This window comes from Molossus molossus, unplaced genomic scaffold (genome assembly GCF_014108415.1).
Source record: "Molossus molossus isolate mMolMol1 unplaced genomic scaffold, mMolMol1.p scaffold_m16_p_2, whole genome shotgun sequence".
Classification (NCBI taxonomy): domain Eukaryota; kingdom Metazoa; phylum Chordata; class Mammalia; order Chiroptera; family Molossidae; genus Molossus; species Molossus molossus.
In genome coordinates this window covers 97,502,578-97,526,371 of record NW_023425355.1, presented here as the reverse complement: position 1 = coordinate 97,526,371, position 23,794 = coordinate 97,502,578, and the positions used below count along the sequence as shown (strand labels likewise).

At 39.8% G+C, this 23,794-nt stretch overlaps 1 protein-coding gene and 2 pseudogenes across 2 annotated transcripts in view; 2 read left to right on the top strand and 1 right to left on the bottom strand.

The window, feature by feature from the left end:
- The window catches only part of FAM120C (family with sequence similarity 120C), a 90,064-nt gene that overhangs the window by 43,441 nt on the left and 22,829 nt on the right, over positions 1-23,794 (bottom strand). For both annotated transcript variants that reach the window (XM_036270693.1, XM_036270696.1), the window contains exons 2-4: positions 15,788-16,034; positions 14,414-14,496; positions 9,074-9,202 (exon numbers count right to left, since the gene is read on the bottom strand). In XM_036270693.1, coding sequence (XP_036126586.1) covers positions 9,074-9,202; positions 14,414-14,496; positions 15,788-16,034 — 459 coding nt within the window. The remainder of the gene's footprint in view (positions 1-9,073; positions 9,203-14,413; positions 14,497-15,787; positions 16,035-23,794) is intronic.
- Positions 5,197-6,122, top strand: LOC118636005 (annotated as a pseudogene).
- On the top strand, positions 16,079-21,205 carry LOC118636004 (annotated as a pseudogene).

The window sequence follows — 23,794 nt, the reverse complement described above, 5'->3', positions numbered from 1 at the left end:
GTGATGATTAACAACAAATAATAATAATTATAAAAATATTCAACTGAGCAATTATAAAATTTTTCCTCCATCTGCATACAATGTAATATTATTCAGCCTTAAAAGGGAAGAAAATTCTGACACATGCTACAACATAAATGAACCTTGAGGATATTATGTTAAATAAAATAAGCCAGTTGCAAAAGGACAAATACTGTATGATTCCATTTATATGAGGTACCTAAAGTAGTCAAAATAGTAAAGAAAGAAAATAGAATGGTGCTCTGGGGGAGAGGCTGTGGGAAAGGAGAAGAGTTGGGGCTTATTTAATGATCATCGAGTTTCACTTTTACAAGATAGAATTATGAAGATGGATGATGGTGGGAGGTTGTACAACATTATGAATGTATTTACTACCACTGAACTATACGCAAAATTGTTATAATGGTAAATTTTATGTTATGTGTATTTTACCACCATAAAAAAATTGGAAGGAAAATTTATTCTTCATCTCAACAACATCCCCTACTTAACACTAGCATTTATCCCTACCCAACATGTCAATTTCTTTCTTTGTGGGTCAGTCTCTTCCTAATTGTCTGATGTAAACAGCTGTAAGTACAATGCAAAGCAACAAAGTGAATGCGCAAATCTGTCATAAAAGTCAAGAATTCCTAAAGTCAAGGAAAATAATGGAGTATTGCTCACATCATGCTAGAAACCACCAACAATGAGGATCTGGTGCAGTCAATGTTCAACAATGGTGGAAGGGTAGAGAAGAGAATTAGGAAAGATGATGGCAGGAAAGGCACTTGAAAAGAAAATAATTTGAATATCACAAGAATGTAAGTCCTTTGGGGAAAAAAGCCCAAATATACATTTGATTAAAAAAATCAACCCCCTTTATGCTAGAAAGTTAAATGCGAAGTAATGGGTATAACAAAATTTTGTTAGAAAAACTTATACCTCCGATACCAAACACCAATTTCATTCTTTATTCATTTAAAGAAATCTACAGAGCCCGGCTGGTGTGGCTCAGTGGACTAAGTGTCCTCCCATGGACTGAGAGGTCCCAGTTTGATTCCAGATCAGGGCACATGCCCAGGTTTCGTGCTCGATCCCCAGTGGGGGGCATGCAGGAGGCAGCTGATCGATGTCTCTCTCTCATACTGCTGTTTCTATCTCTCTCTCTTCCTTCCTCTCTCTCTAAAAGAATCAATAAAAACATATATAGAGAAGAAATCTTCAGAGATTTCTGTCCTGAATAAGATGGAGTAAGCGCACTCTACCTTGTTCCCACTAACCGTAATTGTAAAAACCGGGAATAACTACTAGAAGATTCTGAAAAGTGAACATTAGCAGGAGGACTGGGGAAGAAGACCAGAATTCAAAGTACCACTGAACCAAGGATGAGTTTAGCATTTCTTTTCCTCTAGTATCCCCTGGTATGGACACAACACAGCCTGAAATCTGGAAGCATCCATTGATGTGGACAGAGAAAGCTCCAGCAAAAACCTTAGTCTAGTTCTGGCTTGAAGAATGGGAAAGAGGTCTCCTAAACTCAAGGAAGTGTATAGAAACACCCCGTTTTTCTTTCTTTTTCTTTTTTTCTGTTCTCATGTGTGCCACCCCAAAGCAAACTTGTGGTGGCAGAAGTGGAATAGAGGAATAGCAGAAAACTAAAACTGAATGACAGAAACCTCCCTCTCCAATCAGAGAAACAGTAGTCTGAACAGGTGGAGAGCCTTCGATGCCTTTCCTCTCTCTCTGTTCTCCTGCTACTTGGCCTCAGACACTGAAAAAAGTTGTTCTAATGAACCGTGAAGTACTGAAGAGATCATAGAGGGAGGAGCACACATGGATTTGACATTAAACAGAGCACAGACTCTGAGAACTGAAGAGATAAACAACAGCCCAAGTCCCAGACTGACCACTGGGTGGCATACACATAGGACATATCCAAATAGGTTTGCAAAGGTCTTGAAAATTGCACTGACATTGCCCGGCCTGTGTGGCTCAGTGCATGAGCAGTGACCCATGCACCAAGAGGTCATCGGTTTGATTCCTGGTCAGGGCACACGCCTGGGTTGCGGGCTTGATCCTCAGTGGGGGTTGTGCAGGAGGCAGTCAATCCATGTTTCTCTCTCTTTTCCTCTCCCTTCACTTCTCTTTAAAAAAAATTGCACTGACATTGAAACCTTAGCCCACAAAAGGATGGTGAGAACTTGTGATTTGAACCTAAATGGGTTGATTGTCTCCTAAAATAAAACTATCAACATTCCCCATTGTATTGAAACAAGACCAAGAATCTGGTAACATAATACTCAAAATGTCCAAGACCCAATCCAAAATTACTTGGCCTGGGCAAAATCAGGAAAATCTCAACTTGTGTTAAAAATTCAATTAATAGCCCAGCCAGTGTGGCTCAGAGGTTGAGCATCGAACCATGCACCAATAGGTTGCCAGTTTGATTCCCGGTCAGGGCACATGCCCAGGTTGTGGGCCAAATCCCCAGTGGAGGGCATGCAGGAGGCGGCCAATCGATGTTCTCTCTCACCCATGTTTTCATCTCTCTCCCTCTCCCTTCCACTCTCTCTAAAAATCAATAAAGAGAAAAAATTTAATTCAATTAATAGATGTCAATGCTGACATGACACACATGTTGGAATTATCTGACAATGACTTTAAAAGCAGCTTTATAAAAATGCTTGAAAGTAAAGGGAACACTTCTGAAACAAATAGACTCAGCAAAGAAACATAGAAGAACCACACAGAAGTTTTAGAATTTAAAAATACAATTACCAAAATTTAAAAACAGAGAGAAAAATAATTTCTTACGAAAACACAGTGCTTCAAGGATCTATGAGATAATATCAAAAGATCTAACATTGGTGCCACTGTAGTCATGTAAGGAAAGGAGAATGTGGAACAGAAAATCCATTTGAAGAAATAATAGCTGAAAACTTCTCAAATGTAGTGAAAGACAAGCTTAGAAATTCAAGAAGCTCAACAAACATTAAAGATAATCTCAAAGAAATATATGCCAGACACATCACTGGCAAATTCTACCAAACAAACAAAAAAAAACCACACCGATTTTACATAATCTCTTCCCAAAAACAGAAGAAGAAGGAACACTTGCCAACTCATTTTTGTGTCCAACATATCAAAACCAGACCAAAAGAGACCAATATCCTTCATGCAAGTAAATGCAAAAATACTCACAAAGTACTAGAATTCAATTCCAAAAATATAAAAAAGGAATAATATACTATGACCACATCCTTGGAATACAAGGATGGTTCAATATTAAAAAATCAATGGACTGAAAAAGAAAAACCACATGATCCTAGCAAGATGCAGAAATGTATTTGACAAAATAAATCCATCACAATAAAAACTCTCAGTAAACTGGGAATGGAAGAGAACTTCCTCAACCTGATAATGTGCATCTACAGAACCTATAGCTTATACCATATTTATTGTTAACTGAATGCTTTCTCCAAAGATCAGGAACATGACAAGGATATTCTCTCTCAGCACTGCTATTCAACATCATTTGGAAGTCCTAGACAGTGCGGTAAGTCAAGAAAGGGAAAAAAGCATACAGACTGGAAAAGAAATAAAACCGTCCCTATTCACAACATAATCAATCTCACAGAAAATACTAAGAAGTCTACCAAAAAACTCCTAGTGAGTTTAGAAAGGTTGTAGGATACAAAGTAAACAGACAAAAATCAATCATATTTCTCCATCTAGCAATGAACAATTAGAAATTAAAATGAAGAAAGCAATAGCCTTACAATAGGTGCCTCAAATATTAAATATTTAAGTATGAATATAAAAAAGTCATGCACAGGACTAAAACCTGTAAAACGCTCATAAAAGAATTCAAGAATGACCTAAATAAATGGAGGGTCATACAGTATTCATGGATTTGAAGATTCACCAAATTCATCTATAAATTTAAAGGAATTCCAATTAAAAGCCCAGCAGAGCCCTGGTCAGTGTGGCTCGGTTGGTTAGTGTCACCCTGTGTATCAAAGGGTCATGGGTTCAATTCCTGGTCAAGGCACATACCTAGGTTTTGGGTTTGATCCCCAGTCAGGGCGTATATGAGAGGCAGCCAATCAATGTTTTTGTCTCTCTCTCTTTTCTCTCTCCACCCCCTTCCTCTTTCTCTAGAATAAAAGAAAAACATATCCTAGGTTAAGAATAATAATAATAATAAGAAGAAGAAGAATAAGAATAATATCATCCAGGATATTTTTGTAGCTATAGACAAGATTTTTCTAAAGTTATATAGAAAAGCCCTGGCTGGTTTGGCTCAGCGGTGAGAGCATTGGCCTGCAGACCAGAGAGGCCCTGGGTTTGGTTCCCACTAAGGGCACATACATCGGTTGCAGTTTGTCCCCACCCCAGCTGGGGTCGTGTGGGTGGCGACCAGTCGATATGACTCTCTCACATCGATGTTTCTCTCTCTCTCTCTTCCTCCTTCTCTCCCTCCCACTCTATCTAAAGATAAATGCAAAAAAAAAAAAGTCCTCTGGTGAGGATAAAAAAGAAAAGAAAAATAAATAAATAAATTTATATGGAAAGGTAAAAAAAACTAGGACAAAGTAATTTTGAAAAAGAAGAACAGAATTAGAGGAATTACTGCCCAATTTTAAGACTTACCACAAATCTACAGTATTCAAGACAATATACTATTTACAAAGGGATAGACACATAGGTGAACTGAACAGAAGAGAGTCCAGAAACAGATCTGTACAAATATGGACAATTGATTTTTGACAAAATCAATTCAATGGAGAAAAGACAGCCTTTTCAACGAACTGTGTTGAAACAATTGGACAGTCATATGCAACAATACAAAACAAAACACCTCACACTGCATACAAAAATGAACTCAAAACAGATGATTTGTTCTAAATGTAAAACTATATAATTTTTAGAAGAAAACAGGAGAATTTGTCATGCTTGCAGTTATGCAAAGAGTTCTTAGAAATGACACCAAAAGCATGATCCATAAAAGAGAAAAATTGATAAATATTTAAAACTTTTGTTTTGCAAAAGACACTGTTAAACGAATGTAGAGACAGGTGTTCCATTCTTTGTGCTTGGATAAGGAGGAGCCAGGCAAGGTCTTGAGCAAGCAATGCTGGAAAAATACTGCTTCACTGGGTCACGTGGTGCAGGATGGTGTTTGTTACAGCGATGCTGAAGAGTGGGGCAAAGGGAGCGGTGGCAGAAGACAACGAAGAGCCCAAGTCTGAGCCAGAAGTGTCAAGAAGAGTAAGTTGGGAGAAGGAGCAAAGAAATATGAAAAACAGGCAGCAGGAAAGGAGCCAGTCCTGTATGAGGACCACCCCCAGATCAGAACCTCACCCAGTGGCAAATCAGGCACACTCAAGATCTGCTCCTGGAATGTGGATGGGCTTCGAGCCTGGATTAAGAAGAAAGGTTTAGATTGGATAAAGGAAGAAGCCCCAGATATCCTGTGCCTGCAGAAGACCAAATGCGGAGAGAATAAACTGCCAGCTGAACTTCAAGAGCTGCCTGGATTATGCCTTCAGTACTGGTCAGCTCCTTCAGGCAAGGAAGGGTACAGTGGCATGGACCAGTGTCCACTCGAGGTCTTCCATGGCACTGGCTGAATTTGCCGTATTTGTGATTGTGGCTGAATTTGTCACATTTGTGCTGGTAACAGCCTATGTACCTAATGCAGAACAACATTTGGTGTGCCTGGAGTACCAGCAATGCTGGGATGAAGCCTTTTGCAAGTTCCTAAAAGGCTTGGCTTCCCATAAGCTCCTTCTGCTATGTGGGGACCTCGGTATAGCTCGTGAAGAAACAGACCTCCACAACCCCAAAGGAAATGAAAAGAATGGTGGCTTCATTCTGAAAGAGTATAAAAACTTTGGGGAACTGCTGCAGGCTGCATCACTGGCTGACAGTTTCTGGCATCTCCACACTAACACAGCATATGCCTACACCTTTGGACCCTACATGATGAATGCATGATCCAAAAATGTTGCTTAGAGCCTTGATCACTCTCTGTTACCTGCATTGTGTCACAGCAAGATCCGTTCTGAGGCCCTGGGCAGTGACAACTTTCCATCACCCTATACCTAGCACAGTGATACCTCCCACAAAATCACTTTGAGCCTAAGAAATAAGCACCACCCGCAAAACTAGTTTTAAAACTGTTTTGCTCTCTAGAGAATTCTGCACCGTATTTTCCTTCTAAAAATATGAATCCTTCAACCAGGCTCCTAGTGAGAGATGGGTTTCCTTTAAGCCCACGGTTTTCTTTTTTTGTGAGTGTGTGTTTTCTTTTTTTACATTAAACAAAAAAGTAGGCTATAGCCGGGTAGGTGAGTTGATTAGAGCTTTGTCCTGATAGGTTTGATCCCCGGTCAGGGCACATACAAGAAGCAACCAATGAAGGCATAAATAAGTGGAACAACAATCTCTCTCTCTAAAAAAATCAATCAATAAAAAAATGTTAAAAACCCAACAAAACAAAAAATTACATAAAAAGTCTTTTGAACTGTCCATGTAAAAATAAAGAACCATAGTTTAATAAAAGAAAAAGAAAGAATGTAAAGACAAACTACAGACTGAGAAAAATATTTACATACCAGATATCTGACAAGGGACTTGTATGCAGAACTTATAAAGAACTCTCAAAACTCAACAGTAAGTAAACAAACAACCCAATTAAAAATGGGCAAAAGACTGTTAACAAATCATTCACCAAAGAGGACATGTGGACAGCAAACAAACACAAGAAAAAAATTGTTCATCATTAGTCATTTGAAAAGTGCAAATTAAAATTGTGATGGGCTACCACAACACAACTATTAGAACTGCTATAAAAAATACTGACAATAACATGTGCTGCTGAGGGATGGAACCACCACTCTGGAAAATGTTTGGCAGAGTCATATAAAGTTAAATATACACTTACCATATGACCCAGAAATCCCACTCCTAGGTATTTACACTAGGGAAATGAAACCTTATGTTCATACAAAAACCTATATACAAATGTTTACAGCAGCTCTACCAAAAATTGAAATCAACTCAAATATCCTCTAGGGATAAATGCATAAACAAACGGTGGTATACTTTATACTCACACAATGTATACTACTTGGCAATAAAAATGAATAAATTATTGATGGATGCAACATGCAACAACTTAGAAGACTCTCAAAGACATTATGTTGAAATAAAAATGCTATTCTCAAAAGATTACAAACTGCATGATTCCAGTCATATGCTGTTCTCTAAAAGACATTAACTATAGTGACAGAATAGGCTGGTAGTTGTCAGGAGTTAGGGATTAAGTCTGGGTATGGCTACAAAGGAATAGCATGAGAGATTTTGGGGTGGTTCAACTGTTCTGATCCTAATTGCAATGGTGATTACATAAATCTATACATATGTTAAAAATTCACAGAACTGGCCCTGGCCGGTTTGGCTCAGCGGTTAGAACGTTGGCCTGCGGTCCTGAGAGACCCGGGTTCGGTTCCCGCTAAGGGCGCGTACCTCGGTTGCAGTTTGTCCCCAGCCCTGGTTGGTCGTGCGGGTGGCAGCCACTCGATGTGTTCCTTTCACATCGATCTTTCTTTCTCTCTCTCTCTCTCTTCCTCTCTCTCCCTTCCACTCTACCTGAACAAAAAATGGAAAAATGTCCTCCGGTGAGGATAAAAAAATAAAAAAAAAATTCACAGAACTGTACAAGCACATATACAGAAGTCACTTTTACTATATGTTAACATAGAAAGTAACACTGAAAAACCCAGAGTGCAAGTATAAATTAAATTGTTATAAATGAAAGTAACACCATGCCTGGTTTTGCTCAGCGGTTAGAGCATCAGCCCTTGGACCAAAGGGTTGTGGGTTCAATTCCCGGTCAAGGTCACATACCTGGATTGCAAGTTTGATCCCCAGCCCTGGTTAGGGTCGTGTGGGAGGCAGCCAATCAATGTGTCTCTCTCACATTGATGTTTCTCTCTCTCTCTTCCTCCTTCCTTTCCACTCTCCCTAAAAATCAATGGAAAAATAACCTTGTGTGAGGATTAACAAAAAATAAAAAATAAATAAAATAGCCTGGCCAGTGTGGCTCAGTGGTTGAGCATCAACCCATGCACCAAGAGGTCGTCAGTTCGATTTTTGGTCACAGCACATGCCCAGGTTGTGGGCCCGATTCCCAGGGAGGGACATGCAGGAGGCGGCCAATCAATGTTCTCTCTCATCGATGTTTCTCTCTCTCCCTCTCTCCCTTTCCCTTCCTCTCTCTCTGAAATCAATAAAGAATAAATAAATAAAATAAAAATGAAAGTAACTTATTTTTCTAACTTTTAGTTTCATAAGACAAAAATCCTAATTGAGCTCTTTTTTCACTGTTAACAACGAAATATCGATTCTTGTTTTTTTTTAATTTGTTTTATTGATTTTTAGAGAGTTAGGGAGAGAGAGAGAGATAGAAACATTGACATGAGAGAGAAACATCGATCAGCTGCCTCCTGCATACCCCCTAACTGGGGATCGAGCCTGCAACCCGGGCATGTGCCCTGACCGGGAATTAAACCAGGACCTCTCAGTCCGTGGGACGATGCTCAATCCACTGAGCCACACTGGCTGGACTAGATTCTTGTTTTATATGAACCTACTATAAGTTGTCTTTTTCATTACCCATTATCCTCCACTAAGCAAGACCTCCTTCATATCAAAACAGACACTAAAATAAATAAAAAAAAGAGTAGAAGGATTTATGCTAGTGATAATATAGCAAGTTGTTTCTGAGTAATGAGATTTTAAGAGACTTTTTTCCTTTATTTTCTAAATTTTCCAGAATGAGCTTGTATAACTTTGATAATCAGTGGGAAAAAGGTAAAGTACCCTTTCAATCTAGTCCTGGTAATGTTTTCTCAAGAGGACTCTGGGGCTCTGGTCTGTATGCATGGAGAAAATAAGCAGCTAGGAGGAGAGAAGGTAGCTAACACAGGACAGATCACATCTTCTGGTGGTACTGGTGAAGGTAAGAAAACTGGCTACTCTCAGGAAGGGGGGGCTAGCTCACCTGAGACTGTTTGAAAACATCCTTCCCAACCACATCCAGGTTAGAGGGGTCTTTGATGGAACTAACATACTTGGAAACAGCCTTGATCACCACATCACAAGGAGGAAGAACCAGCTGATGAGCTCGGACCTAGAAGAGTTAATGTAAGCAGAGAACACTGGCATTAGACATGGGTCATTAAGAAAAAGGGTGAAGTCAGGTAAGATACAGAATTCAATTCAATAAATCCACCGAGAGACAGTTAAAATCTTTAAAAGTAGTTTACAGCCCTGGCTGGTTTGGCTCAGAGGTTAGAGCATCGGCCTGCGGTCCAGAGAAACCCAGGTTCGGTTCCCGCTAAGGCACGTACCTCGGTTGCAGTTTGTCCCCGGCCCCGGTAGAAGTTGTGTGGGTGGCAACTAGACGATGTGTCTCTCTCGCACTGATGTTTCTCTCGCTCTCTCTTCCTCCCTCTCTCCCTCCTGCTCTATCTGGAATGCAAAAATGTCCTCGGGTGAGGATAAAAAAATTTAAAAAATAGTTTACATGCCCTGGCCAGTTTGGCTCAGCAGTTAGAGCATCGGCCCACAGACCAATGAGTCATGGGTTCAATACCAGTCACGGGCATGTACCTCAGGTGCTGTTTAACCCTAGCCCTGGTCAGGGTCATGTGAGAGACAACCAATAAATGTGTCCCTCTCACATGGATGTTTCTCTCTCTCCCACTCTATCTGATAAATAGAAAAATATCCTCGGGTGAGGATTAAAAATAAATAAAGTTCCCATTCTAATTCTCAGTACAGAATACTTGGAAAAGATTGAAAAGTATTAAAATAAGGTAAAATCATATTATCAATAATCCCACTAGAGAGATAACCACTGTTTTATGACACTGTTATAATTAATCAGTTTTCTTTCATAACACATTATGGCTGCTTCAAATTTCTTGCTATTAAAGGTAGTGTTGCAATATGTAGATCCTGATTTGAAGTAACCACAAAAAGGCCTTTTTGAGACAATCAGGAAAACCCAAAAATTAACTGGATATTAAGATGATAACAAGAAATTATCACTGGAATTTCATGATACAAACTACATGCAGAGCCCTGGCAGGTTTGGCTCAGCAGTAGAGCGTCAGCCCGCGGACCAATGAGTCGCGGGTTCGATCCCGGTCAAGGGCACATACCTCGGTTGTGGTTCGTCCCCGGCCCTGGTCGGGGTGGTGCGGGAAGCAACCAGTCGATGTGTCTCTCTCACAGTCGATGTTTCTCTCTCTCTCCCTCCCACTCTATCTGAAGATAAATAGAAAAATATCCTCAGGTGAGGATTTAAAAAACAAACAAACAAACAAACAAACAATGTACAGAAATAAGTTGCATCCTACATAAAAAAAGAAAAGATATGATCATTAATTTTGTTAGGAGTAATAATGGCATTGCGATTATGTATGAAAATGCCTATATGTTTTAAAGATGCATATTCAAGAATGTGGGAGTGAAATGACTTGAGGCATGGAATTTACTTTAAAATACATTAGCAACAGCAATACAAAAAAAAAACCCCAGCAAGTGTGGCCACATCTTGATAACTGTTGGAGCTGGAAGATATCACAACAGTATCTCACTATATAATTACATTATTTTCTCTACTTTTGTGATGATTGGAAATTTTAATATAAAGGTTTTTTAATGCTGTGATAAAATATAGGTATGTGTTGTTGTCCACTTTACAAGTATTTAATTACAAGCTTCCTAAAACAGTAATTGCTGTGTCAAAGGGTATAAACTTCTTAAAGACTTTTTACATAAATACTTTAGGCAGAAGGCTGTACCATTCATTCCTTCAACAAATATTTACTGCCTACTGTGTGCTAGGCACCAGGGTACAGTCTAGATAAACACGGATCCCTGCACTCATGAAAGTTTATCTTCCAGTGTAAGTGTGTTAGGATGGGGTGAAAGGAATCAAACAAACAGAATAAATAAGTAAAATGTATAGTGTGCTTGATGTAGGTCAGTGTTACGGAGAAAATCTAAGCAGAGAAGGGGCTAAGGAATGAAAGTGAGTGTATGTGTGTGTGCACACAATTTTATATTGGGTGGTCAAGAAAGGCCCTACTGAGAAAAGAACATTTGAGAAAACCTTATAGGAGTGAGGAAACAGCTGTGCGGGAGGAAAAAGCCTTCTAAGTAAAGGGACTGGTAAGTGCAAAGGTTCAACGAGCAGAAGAAAAGGGAAGGTGAGATCAGAGCTGTAACACAGGGTCAGACACTACAAGGCTTTGTAGGCCATGGTAAAGATTGGGTGAATGACATAAAGGACCATTGGAGAACTTTGAATAGAGACATGACATGATTGGAGTTGGTCTTTAAAAGGATCATTCTGGCAGTTGTACTGAGAGTAGATCTGGTGGGAGGGGTGGCAGGAAGGAGTGTAAGCAGAAGACCAACAGTTAGCAGGTATTATGATAATCCAGATAAGAAAGAATGGTGGCTTGACCAGAGTAGTAGCATGAAAAACTGATGGTATTTGCTGACAGAGATGTGGGGTGTGAGAAAGAGAGAAGTCAAGGATGACTCCAAGGTTTCATGTCTGAGCAACTGGAAGGATGACGTTGGCATTAATGAAAATGGGAAGGCTGTGGAGTAACAGGTGTAGGGGAAAGTCAGAAGTTTCCATTTGGACATATTCTTTGAAATATTTAGTAGGTTATATCAGAATCTGGAGTTCAAGGGGGAAGTCAAAGCTGGAGACATATATTTAGGTGTCATCATTGGATAGATAGTATCTAAAGTCATGAGACTAGATGAAATCAATCACCAAGGCAGTATCTGTAGATAGAAAAGAGGAGGGACCAAGGATAGGACTCTGGGACATTCCAAAGTTAAGAGGCAGAGAAGACAAGGAAGCAGCAAAGGAGATAGAAGCGACAGCCAGTGAAGGAGAAAGGAACCAGAAGATAGTGGTGTCCTTAAAGCCAAGTGAAAAATATGTTCGATGGAAGAGGGAGTGAGCAACTGGGTCATATTCTGCTGACTGGTCAAGTAAGACGAAAACTGAGAACTGGCCTGCCATTTAATTTATTAACATCAATGTCACTGGTGACTCTGTTGAGAGCAATTTCAGCAAAGCAGATGGAAGAGAGAGCAAAGAAAAGGAATCGTAAGCAGTTAAAAGTATAGACAACTCTCAAGAAGGGTTTGATAGCCCTGGCTGGTGTGGCTCAGTTGGCTGGAGCATCATCCTGTACACCAAAGGGTGGTAGCAGGTTCAATTCCCAGTCAGGGCACATACCCAAGTTGCAAGTTTGATCTTGGTCAGGGCACATGCGGGAGGCAACAGATCGATGTTTCTCTCTCTGTAAAAAATCAATAAAGGTATTCTTCTTAAAAAAAGAAGAGGATGATATAAGGGAAGAAGAAATATGGAGCAGCAGCTTGGGGGAAGGGAGTGAGGTCAAGAGCAGGTTTTATTTTACTTTTTAAGATGGGTGCATGCTTATACATCTGATGGGAAAGAGCCAATGAAGAGAGGGAAATTGATGCAGGAGAAGGAGGGGAAAATTGATAAAGTGATGCCCTCAGGTTAGCTAGAGGGGATGAGATCTAGTGTAAGAGTGGAGGGGTTGGCCTTAGATAGGAACATGGAGAGGTCATCCACAGCTAACAGGAGGCAAATGCGTGCAGGAGAGAAAACAAAAGGGTGGGAGCTAGTGGAAGTTCTCTTCCCATTGCTTCAATTTTCTCAGTGAAACAGGAAGCCAGGTCATGAGCTGAGAGTAAACAAGGAGGAAGGAGCATTAGAGGCCCGAGGAGAGAGGAAAAGGTGTGAAATAGTTATCTAGGAGAATAAAAGAATTACATAAATATAATACAGTCACCAACTTACACTACTACCAGAAGTGTATGAAGCCTATCAGTCTCACCACAGCCTTGTTAGAGAAGGGTACATTTTTTCGATATTTACTCAACTGTCAGGTTAAAAAAAAAATCACACTGTTCATTTACTTTGCTTCTATGATCACTTGTGAGGTTCAACATTTAGTCACACTATTGGCCACTGTATTTCCTCTTTTGTAGATTATCTGTTTCTGTCCTTTGTTCATCAGTTCACTTATTGGGGTATTAGTATCTTTCTCCATAATTTTGTACAAATCCTTAAGATATTAAGGGTGTGAGATAATAGAAAATACATATTGGTCTCTGCCTCCAGTTCCTGGCATAGAGCTTCTGAAACACTTGAAACATCCTAAGTGGTAAGAGCACTTGAAGCACCTCTTGTTCTATTGAAGTGACTCTGGGCGGGCTGCTCGGTGGCTCCTGGACGAGAGCTGGTCACCGGAAACACAAAGCCATGATTAGAAGCTTGGAACTTTTAGCCCCACTTCCATTCTCTTGAGAAGGGAGAAGGGCTAAAAATGGAGTTAATGATCAATCAGGCCTACATGATGAAGCCTCCATAAAAATCCCAAAAGTATGGGGGTTCAGAGAGCTTCTGGGTTCGTGAACACCCCCACTCTAGGAGGATGAGGCACGCCAACTCCAGGAGGACAGAAGCTCCAGAGCTAGGGACCCTCTTAGACTTCATTCTATATATCTCTTCAGCTGGCTGTTCATCCTGTATCTTTTATCATATCCTTTAATAAACTGTAAGTAAATGTAAGTTTCCCTGAGTTCTGTGAGCTGCTCTAGCGAATTAATCAAACCCAAGGGGCAGGGATTGTGGAAACCTCCGATCTATAATGGGTTGATCAGAAGCACAGGTAATAACCTGAGTTTGCAACTGCTGTCTGAAATTGGGGGGGTGGGGGGCAATTTTGTGGGACTGAGCCCTTAACCTGTTAATCTGATACCATCTCAGGGTGGACAGTGTCAAAATTGAGTTCAATTGTAGGATACCCAGCTGGTATTGCAGAGAAGTGCTTGATGTGGAAAAAAACCCTGATGTGTCTGGTGACCAGAAACATCAGAAGTGATGTATTCTGTGTGAGTGTGGCAAAAGTGTTAAAGTAAAGGGGACACACAGGAAAGAAAGACACAGGAGGGAAGAACCAGGTTTTCCCTTACACAAAAGGTAGAAAACTGAGTTTTTCCTTTTTAAAGTATATTGATCATAATTATAAATTTTGTCTGTATTTGGAATATTTTAAACTAATGAAAGATAATTATTCTATCAAAACTCCAATAAAAACCTGATGTCCCGCCCTGGCTGGTTTGGCTCAGTGGTGGGAGCATTGGCCTGCGGACCAGAGAGTCCCGGGTTCGGTTCCCGCTAGGGGCACGTACCAAAACAAAAAAACAACAACGAAAAACCTGATGTCCCCTAGGTATGGATGTATATGCAGGAAATGGGGCACATTACCTTAAGTGATGCAAGGGGATGTTCTGGTCCCAAGAGGCTCCAGTGAAAAGCAGCCAGGTCCTCATCTGGGAGAATGTGGTTACCTATAAAGTACAGTTTTCAATTATTGACTGTACAAATGTTTCCTTAGAACCTCCGGGGCATGAAAGGGCTTCCGGGAGAGAAAATGATCAAATAATTCCTACAGGTCAATATTCTCAACGTAATGACTACAGTAGCTATGTGTTGATTACCTATTGTGTATCACGTGAATTATATGCATCTTCTTCATAATACCCATATATGGTGGTATTATTTTCCCCTTTTTACACATAAGGAAATTGAGATTTGAACAAGTTCAGTGACAGCCTAAGGTGGCATAGTTAAAGGTGGCCCATACCAGGATAAGAAGCTAAGGGCTGACTCCAAAGCCCATGCTATTTTCTATTACCTAGTCATCTTGCTTTTGTAATAGCAGCCATCAATTACTGCCTGCCTAATAAGTGCTGGATATTTTATATATCTCATTCCACTTAACACTATGGGGGTCAATGGGGAAAAAGGGGGGGACATCTGTAATACATTCAACAATAAAGATGAGTTTAAATAAATAACACTATGAAGTATTATTCCATTTCACAGAGGAGGAGACTAAAACCAGGGAGGTATAACTTCAATGATTTGCCCAAGGCTTAATTCCAAAACTTGTGCTAACACCCTAAGATTATCCAAGCTCAGTTCCTTTGAAATTATAAACAGAATTCACACCTGAGACAAGATACTAACCTTCATGCTGTCAACACTTGGAAACTCAATTCAAAACATAATCAACTTTCTGCCATTTACTTTGAACTATGTCATTAAAAGATAGACGGATAGATGGCTAGAATGGGTAGATATATAATAAAGCAAGTATAGTAAAATGTTAATGGCAGAAAACAGGAAGTAGATACAGGATTTTCACTAGAAAATTCTTTCAAGTTTGCTTATGTTTGGAAATTTTCATTATAAAATGTCAGCACAACAGAAGCAAAAAGGAAAACATAGCAATTTGTGTTCTTGACCTAAATTTAGACATTGGGGGAATACTCTGAGTAGGAAATCATAGCTGTCTAGTGCTAGCAAAACATTTGGTCTAAGATGGTACTCTGCATAAAATAGTTATGAAATATAACTAAGAGGGCACCTGACTTAAAATAATGTTGTGGAATATCCTCTACTAATTCATAAGACAAACATGCTGAGTTTCTACTAAGAAGCACAGAAGCACAGTGTTTGGTGTGAGGACTTTCAGAAGATAAATCCAATAATGATAGGCTAAATGGCTCTGGTCTTCATTTCTTAACACTGGAAAGGGAAGTTTAATCACTGGAGACTGTTTCTTGGACTACCTACCTAGCAGCGCAGCAAATATGGGAAAACTCATCCGCTTCAGGCCCAGCTGCTTGGCCACCTCCTGCATCAGGAACTGGTTGGTAGTGAGGTTCTTCCCATTCCAGCTCAGCTTCAGAGCATGGGAACTGTAGTAAAAGGGAATATTGTAGAGAGCATACTCGGAGTCATGGGCAAGAAGGCCATGGAAGCCATTTTCCCTGAAAAAAGCCACCACTTCCAAATGGTGGTCTTCAAGACTCTGAAAGACCTAGGAGGAAGAAGAGAAGAACAGGTCATGCAACAGAAGCTGACATGTATTTGGTTAGAAGTCAGGAAGGTTAGTAATTGAATTTTGTAGTTTTTGAAACTTAAGATTATATAAGACTTATATGAGACCGAACAGAAAACTATTTAAAAAAAAAAGCCTCTCCTGTAAACAGAGGCAGAATTATCTATGGGTTCATTGAGATGCCCAGTCTTTTTTGACTCCTTTCATGAAACTGAAGCCTGAGCCTCTTTAAAAGAACACAGAAATTAACATGGTATATACGTTTTTACTTTAAGCAGTAACAGAAGAGACCTTTGTTAGAAAGATAGTAATAACTATTTATTGCACCTCTCTATGCCCTGCATACTTTACATAAATTATCTCATTGTTAGAACAACCATAGGCAAAATGGATATGGATGAAAAAACTTACAAGTGGAAATAGACACAGAAAGGTTAAACAACATATAACTAGAATTTGAAGTTCATCTAACTCTATTTTTTTAAATCCTTGCTTTCTTTCTTAGGAGCACCTTAGATGCCATCTAAGAGCATCTGAAACATGTAGGGGTCAGAAACTTCATCCCATTTTAATTTTTATTATTTTTTTAATCCTCACCCAAGGATATGTGTTTACTGATTTTTGGAGAGGGAAAGAGGAAGGGAGGGAGGGAAAGAGGGAGAGAGAGAAACATTAATGTGAGGTTGCCTCCTGTACACACCTTGACTGGGGATTGAACCCACAACCTAGGTATGTGCCCTGACTGGAAATCAAACCCGCAACCTTTTTGGTGCACAAAACAACGCTCCAACCAACTGAGCCACCTGGCCAGAGCAACTTCATCCCATTTTTAGAATTGGGAAAAATAAGGCTGCAAGAAGTCGGCGGCCCCCAAAGTTACATAATGAGTGAGTAGAGGAGGATTCAAACCCAAGCTATCTGGTGCCAACATGCACACTTTCCATTACACTGGGCCTCTTCCTAGAAAGCGCTATATTTTATGTAATAGAGGCAGACCATTAAGTGCCCTTCCTATGTATCCCTCTATAGCTGCACCTAGAGCCTCCTGAAATGATCTGTACACTGATTTCACCACAGACTTCCTTGATCGCACTTTATTTATCTCTGTATTCCTAGCTCCCACATAAGACCTAGAACACAGTAATATGAATAATAATGGCTAACAGATACTGAACGTGTACTATATGCTAAGCAATATTCCAAGTACTTTACATGCATTAACTAATTTAATACCCAAAACAATCTTAGGAGGCCATAACTATTATTATTATAGTTACATTTTACATTACTATCTTTAAGGTCACATGGCTGGAAGGAGCTAAGCCTAGATTTTGGCCTAGAACCTGTGGACCTTGATAATTTTAGAAGTGACACCTATTTCTTTTTTTTTAAATCTTCACCTGAGGATATTTTTCTATTTATCTTCAGATAGAGTAGGAATGAAGGGGAGAGAAAAAGGGAGTGAGGAAGAGAGAGAGAAACATCAGTGACAGAGAGACACATGGACTGGTTGCCTACTGCACGACCCCAGCCAGGGTTGAGTACAAACCGCAACCAAGGTACGTGCCTTTGACCGGAATCAAACCCATGACTCTCTGGCCCACAGGCTGACGCTCTATCCACTGAGCAAAACTGGCCAGGGCGACACCTAATTCCAAAACTCAGGGGAAAACAGCTTCCTGAGAGATGTTTAATGTCTCACTTCCAATCACAAGCAGTCTAAAGCAGTGGTGTTTAAATTGTGCTTCCCAAGCCAGGATTTGGGTAAGTAGAAAACTGGTAGAGAGAACAAAAGGTGGTGGAAAAAAATAAAAATAAATAAAAAATAAAAAAATAAAAAAAGCCCAGCAGCTGTGGCTCAGTGGATTGAGCTTCATCCCATGGATTGATTGGTCCTAGTTTGATTCCCAGTCAGCGCACTTGCCCAGATTGTGGGCTTGATTCGCCAGTAGGGGGTGTGCAGGAGGCAGGTGATCAATGTTTCTCTCACATTGATATTTCTCTCTCTCCCTAAAAAAAAAAAATCAGTAAAACGTATTTAAAAAAAAATTAGACCAAATAACCAGACAGGGCAGATGCTCCTACTTTCTCTCCAATCTGAGCTCATATTCATCAGGTTATCTATTTTATATTTGGGCTCTTCCAGAAATATTTCACTGAAGAATATTTGCTATTAAAAACAATGAGAAGTATTTATCGCTAAAATGTAAGCTTCAAGAAGGCCAGGATTTCTTGGTCTGTTTTGTTTATTGCTGTGTATCTGGTACATAGAACCCTTGGCACAGAGTAGGGAACCAATGAACCATTTCAACTTACTCTTTTTTTAAAATTTGACGTGAGAGAGAAACATAGGTTGGCTGCCTCTTGCACAGCTCCTACTGGGGATCGAGCCCAAAACCGAGGCATGTACCCTGACTGGGAATCGAACCAGGACCTCCCAGTCCATGGGACAACACTCAGTCTACTGAGCCACACCAGCTGGGCCCATTTCTACTTTCAACCAATATTTACTGAGCCAGGAATTGATATATGCCTGGCACTGATCTAGATGTGAAGATACAGCAGTGAACAAGAGCCTCAAATTCCTATCCTCATGGAGCTGACATTCTAGTGATTAACATTTCACAACAGGCACTAGGCTAAGCAATTTTTTTTTTTTAAATCCTCACCAGAGGATATTTTTTTCCATTTATCCTCAGATAGAGTGTGTGGGGGGTATCGATGTGAGAGAGACACATAGACTGGTTGCCTCCTGCACAACCCTGACCACAGCCAGAGACCAAACTGCAACCGAGGTATATGCCCTTGACTGGAATTGAACCCGTGACTCTTTAGTCTGCAGGCCGATGCTCTAACTGCTGAGCCAAACTGGTCAGGGCTAGGCTAAGCAATTTAAGACATATTTATTCTTCTAACCTTACAAAATAAATATTATTAAGCCCCTATACCTTCCTTTTTGTTAGCAGAAAATGTAAGTATCTTGCTCCAAATTACATAGCTGGCCATAATAGCAGAACTTGGATTTGAACTTAGGTCTGACTTCAAAATAATGTTTTTTCTTTTTTTGTATCAGTACAGTTTTCCCAGCACCACTTATTGAAGAGACTCTGTCTACCCCATTGTAAATCCTTGCCTCCTTTGTCATAGATTAATTGACCATATAAGAAAGGATTTATTTCTGGGTTCTATTCTGTTCCATTGATCTATGTGTCTGTTTTTATGCTAGTACAATACCACTTTGATTACTGTAGCTCAGCAGTATACTTTGAAATCAGAAAGCATAGTACCTCCCAATTTGTTCTTTCTCAAGATTTCTTTGGCTATTAAGATCTTTTGTGGTTCCATATAAACTTTAGGATTAGTTTTTAGTTCTGAGAAGAATGCCATTGGTATTTTAATAGGGATTGCCTTGAATCTGTCTATTGCTTTAGGTAGTAAGGACATTTTAACAATATTAATCCATCCAATCCATAAGCATGATATACCCTTCCATTTATTTGTATCCTCTTCAATGTCTTATAGTTTTCAGAGTACAGGCCTTTCACCTCTTTGGTTAAATTTATTCCTAGGTATTTCATGCAATTGATTGTTTTCTTCTCAATTTGTTCATTACTGGTATATAAAAATGCAACAGATTTCTGTATATTGATTTTGTATTCCACAACTTTGCTGAATTCATCAATTATTCTAATAGTATTTTGGTGGAGTCTTTGGAGTTTTCAATATATAGTATCACGTCACCTGCAAATAGTGAGAGTTTTACTTCTTTTCTGACTTGGATGCCTTTTATCCTTTTGCTTGTCTAATTGCTGTGTCTAGGACTTTCAAAACTATGTTAAACAGAAGTGATGATAGTGGCTATCCCTGTCTTATTGCTGATCTTAGAGGAAAGCATTAAAAAATTACTCTGGACCACTTTGTTACACCATATGCAAAAATAAATTAAAAATGGATCAAAGGTTTAAATGTAAGACCAGAAAACATAAAACTCCTAATAGAAAACATAGGCAGTAACTCTTTGACATCAGTCTTAGCGATTTCTTTTTTTTTTTTTTTTTTTCATCCTCACCCGTGGACGTTTCTCCATTTTCGTTCAGATAGAGTGGGAGGGAGAGAGAAGAAGAGAAAGAGAAAGAAACACCAACGTGAAAGGGACACATCCAGTGGCTGCCTCCTGCACGACCCCAACCAGGGTCAGGAACGAACTGCAACCGAGGTGCATGCCCTTGACCAGAATCGAACCTGCAACTCATTGGTCTGCGGGTCGACACTCTTAACCACTAAGCCAAACTAGCCAAGGCACAATATCTTTTTTAATTTGTCTCCTCTGGCAAGAGAAACAAAAGAAAAAAATAAACAATGAGATTTTGGACTGGAGAAGGGAGGCCGAAGGCAAAGTGGGCATCGAGCAAGGAAGGCAAAGTGGGCATCGAGCGAGGGAGCTCCGCTGCCTATGGACACCAGAGAGGCTGACGTCCATGTATTATTGGCTACTGTCCCCACTGCCCATGCACTGGGTTAAAAATGACAACTAATGCCAACCATGAAAGATCCAAGTCACCCCGGCTCTGTGTGGCTCAATGGTTGAGCATCAACCCATGTACCATGAGGAGGTTCGATTCCCAGTCAGGGAACATGCCCAGGTTGTGGGCCAAATTCCCAGTGGGAGGCATGCAGGAGGCAGCCAATCAATGTTCTCTCTCACCGATGTTTCTATCTCTCTGTCCCTCTCCCTTCCTCTCTCTCTAAAATCAATAAAGAAAAAATATTTTTTTTTTAAAAAAGATCCAAGTTGCAGCAGTACTAGCCCAAGCATCATCAATGAAGATGTGATTATTAACGGTCATTCTCATGAAGATGACAATCTATTTACAGAGTACATGTGGATAGAAAATGAAGAGTTCAACAGATAAATAGAAAAGGGGTTATGGGAAGAAGAATTTATTGAACACTGTTTCCAAGAAATGCTAGAAGAAGAAGAACATCATAAGTGCTTTATTCCAGCTCGAGACCTCCCCAAAACTATGAACCAAATCCAAGACCAATTTAATGACCTTGTTATCTGTGATGGCCCTTCTCTGGAAGATCTTGTGGTCAAGAGCAATCTGAATCCAAATGCAAAGGAGTATGTTCCTGGGGTGATGTACTAAAATAATTTGAGTAGAGGGGGCCCGCTTTTGGTGGATGTAGCACAATTTCCACACTGTGAAGGCAATATTAGAAGACTTAATTGTAAAAGCTCTCTCATCACTGTTACACTTATGCACTGCCAAAGTTTTGTTAGTCTTGCATGCTTAATGAAAGTGCTGAGACTGTTATTAAGTAAAAAGATGTCAAACATTTACTGAAAAACAGAACTGGCCCCATGGCTTGATGTGAAGACAGTGAGGAAAGAAGCACCAGTCAAGTTGTTACAGCACCAAATTAAATGATTTTTAAATCTTAGTGAATTGTCTTTTTGAGGTTAAACCGGTCCCTTAGGTTTAACTAACACTTGTTAATTTCTAAGCTTTAAAAAAAAATCAGTAAATTTAAATTAAGTTCTAGTTGTTAAGCAAATTTCTCAGTTCAGACTTAAATTTGCATTTGTCCTCATCAAAAAGAATCTTCTGAGGAAGGCTTGTTAATTTGAAATAATTCATTGTAGACATATGTTTTTGGTCAATGAGGTTACAAGGTAGTGATCAGATTAGAACTAGTCTTGGCTTTTATGATATATCATGTAAGAAATACATCTAAGTATATGATTTGAGAATTGCATTTTCTGCAATTCTCATCATAGCTATGCCTTTGTGAAGTCTAATGACTGACCAACCCATATCCAATTGAACAAAGAAATTGTAATGTGATTTGAGTGGTACTTTTCCTTACTTTATTAACCATCACTACAATAGTCTACAGCACAACTTTTCTTTTAACAAAGCTAGAACAGTTTTGGCTTCTTATACTTCATATTTGGGTAGGTTAAGCTGCCATACGTGTTCCTTGTGAATAATGTTTAAATTAAAAATATTGTGAAAAAATTATATTTTTTCAAAAATATTTAAAAAATTAATAGAACTAAAAAATAAACAAAGCAGACTACATCATACTAAAAAGTTTTTTCACAGTAAAGGAAAATCAACAAAATGAAAAGGTAACCTACTGAACAGGAAAAGATATTCACAAATTATACATCTGATAAGGGGCTAATATTCAAAATATATAAGGAACTCACACAACCCACCAAAATAATCCAATTAAAATTGGGCAGAGGGCCTGAATAGGTACTTTCTCAAAGAAGACATACAGATGGCCAACCAACTTATGTAAAGATGCTCAACATTACTAATCATTAGGGAAATACAAACCAAAACCACAATGAGATACCACCTCATACCTGCCAAAATGGCTATCATCAATAAATGGTCAAGATGGCAGTGTAGGTAAATGTGGTACTTGCATTATTCTAAAACTGTGTCTGCCTCAGCATCAGCATCAGCCCAGGACCCCTGGAGGACACTGTGCCTGCCCCACACAGCCTGCCACAAACATGGCCAATGGCCGCTCCACAGTCCCCTAACTTGTCGTGACTTGGCTGTGTTTTCATAGCAGTTTATATGGTTCATGAATTCACCAAATTTTATTATTATTTTAAATATATTTTTATCGATTTTACAGAGAAAGGAAGGGAGAGGGAGAGATAGAAACACTGATGAGAGAGAAACATCATTGACAGGCTGCCTCCTGCATGCCCCCTGCTGGGGCCGGAGCCTACAACCTGGGCATGTGCCCTGACCAGGAATCGAAGCACCAACCTCCTGGTCGATGGGTCAATTCTCAACCACGGAGCCATACTGGCTGGGCATTATTTTTTTTAAATATGTTTTTATTCATTTTTTAGAGAGAGAGAGAGAGAGAGGAAAGGAAAGATAGAAAGATCGATGCGAGAGAGAAACATCGATTGGCTGCCCCCTGCACGCTCCCCACTGGGGATGGAGCCCACAACCTGAGCATGTGCCCCAACTGGAATCGGGACCTCTCAGTCCATGGGACTATTCTCAATCCACTGAGCCACACCAGCCAGGCTCAATTCAGCAAATTTTAATCAGGACATTGCAAATAAGATGAAGAGGGGGCAAGTTTACCATTGTTCCATTCTGTAGCGGCAAGAATATCTCAGTATCACTCACATTTAGTTTAGCCAAATGTTTTGGCTAAAGTGAGGAAGTTTGGCGAAATTAACCTTTAAAAAATGTAACAAGGTGCCCTGGCTGGTTTGGCTCAGCGGTTAGAGTGTCCGCCTGCAGTACGGAGACACCCGGGTTCAGTTCCCGCTAAGGGTATGGACCTCGGTTGCAGTTTGTCCCCGGCCCTGGTTGGTCGTGCAGGTGGTAACCACTTGATGTGTCCCTTTCACATTGATGTTTCTCTCTCTCTCTCTCTCTCTCTCTCTCTCTCTCTCTCTCTCTCTCTCTCTCTCTCCCACTCTATCTGAACAAAAGATGGAAAAATGTCCTCGGGTGAGGATTAAAAAAAAATGTAACAAGGTAGAAGAGGGTATGGGGAGACAAACAGTATTGGAAAAAATACAAAATAAAGAAAAAATGTAAAAATTTGTACCTCCACATTTTATATCATTAACTGTAACAAATATGCTGTGTATTTACTGTGAATTTCTGATCTTTAAAAAGGCAGGGTTGGTCCAGCCAGTGTGGCTCAGTGGTTGAGCGTTGAGCATCGACCCATGCACCAAGAGG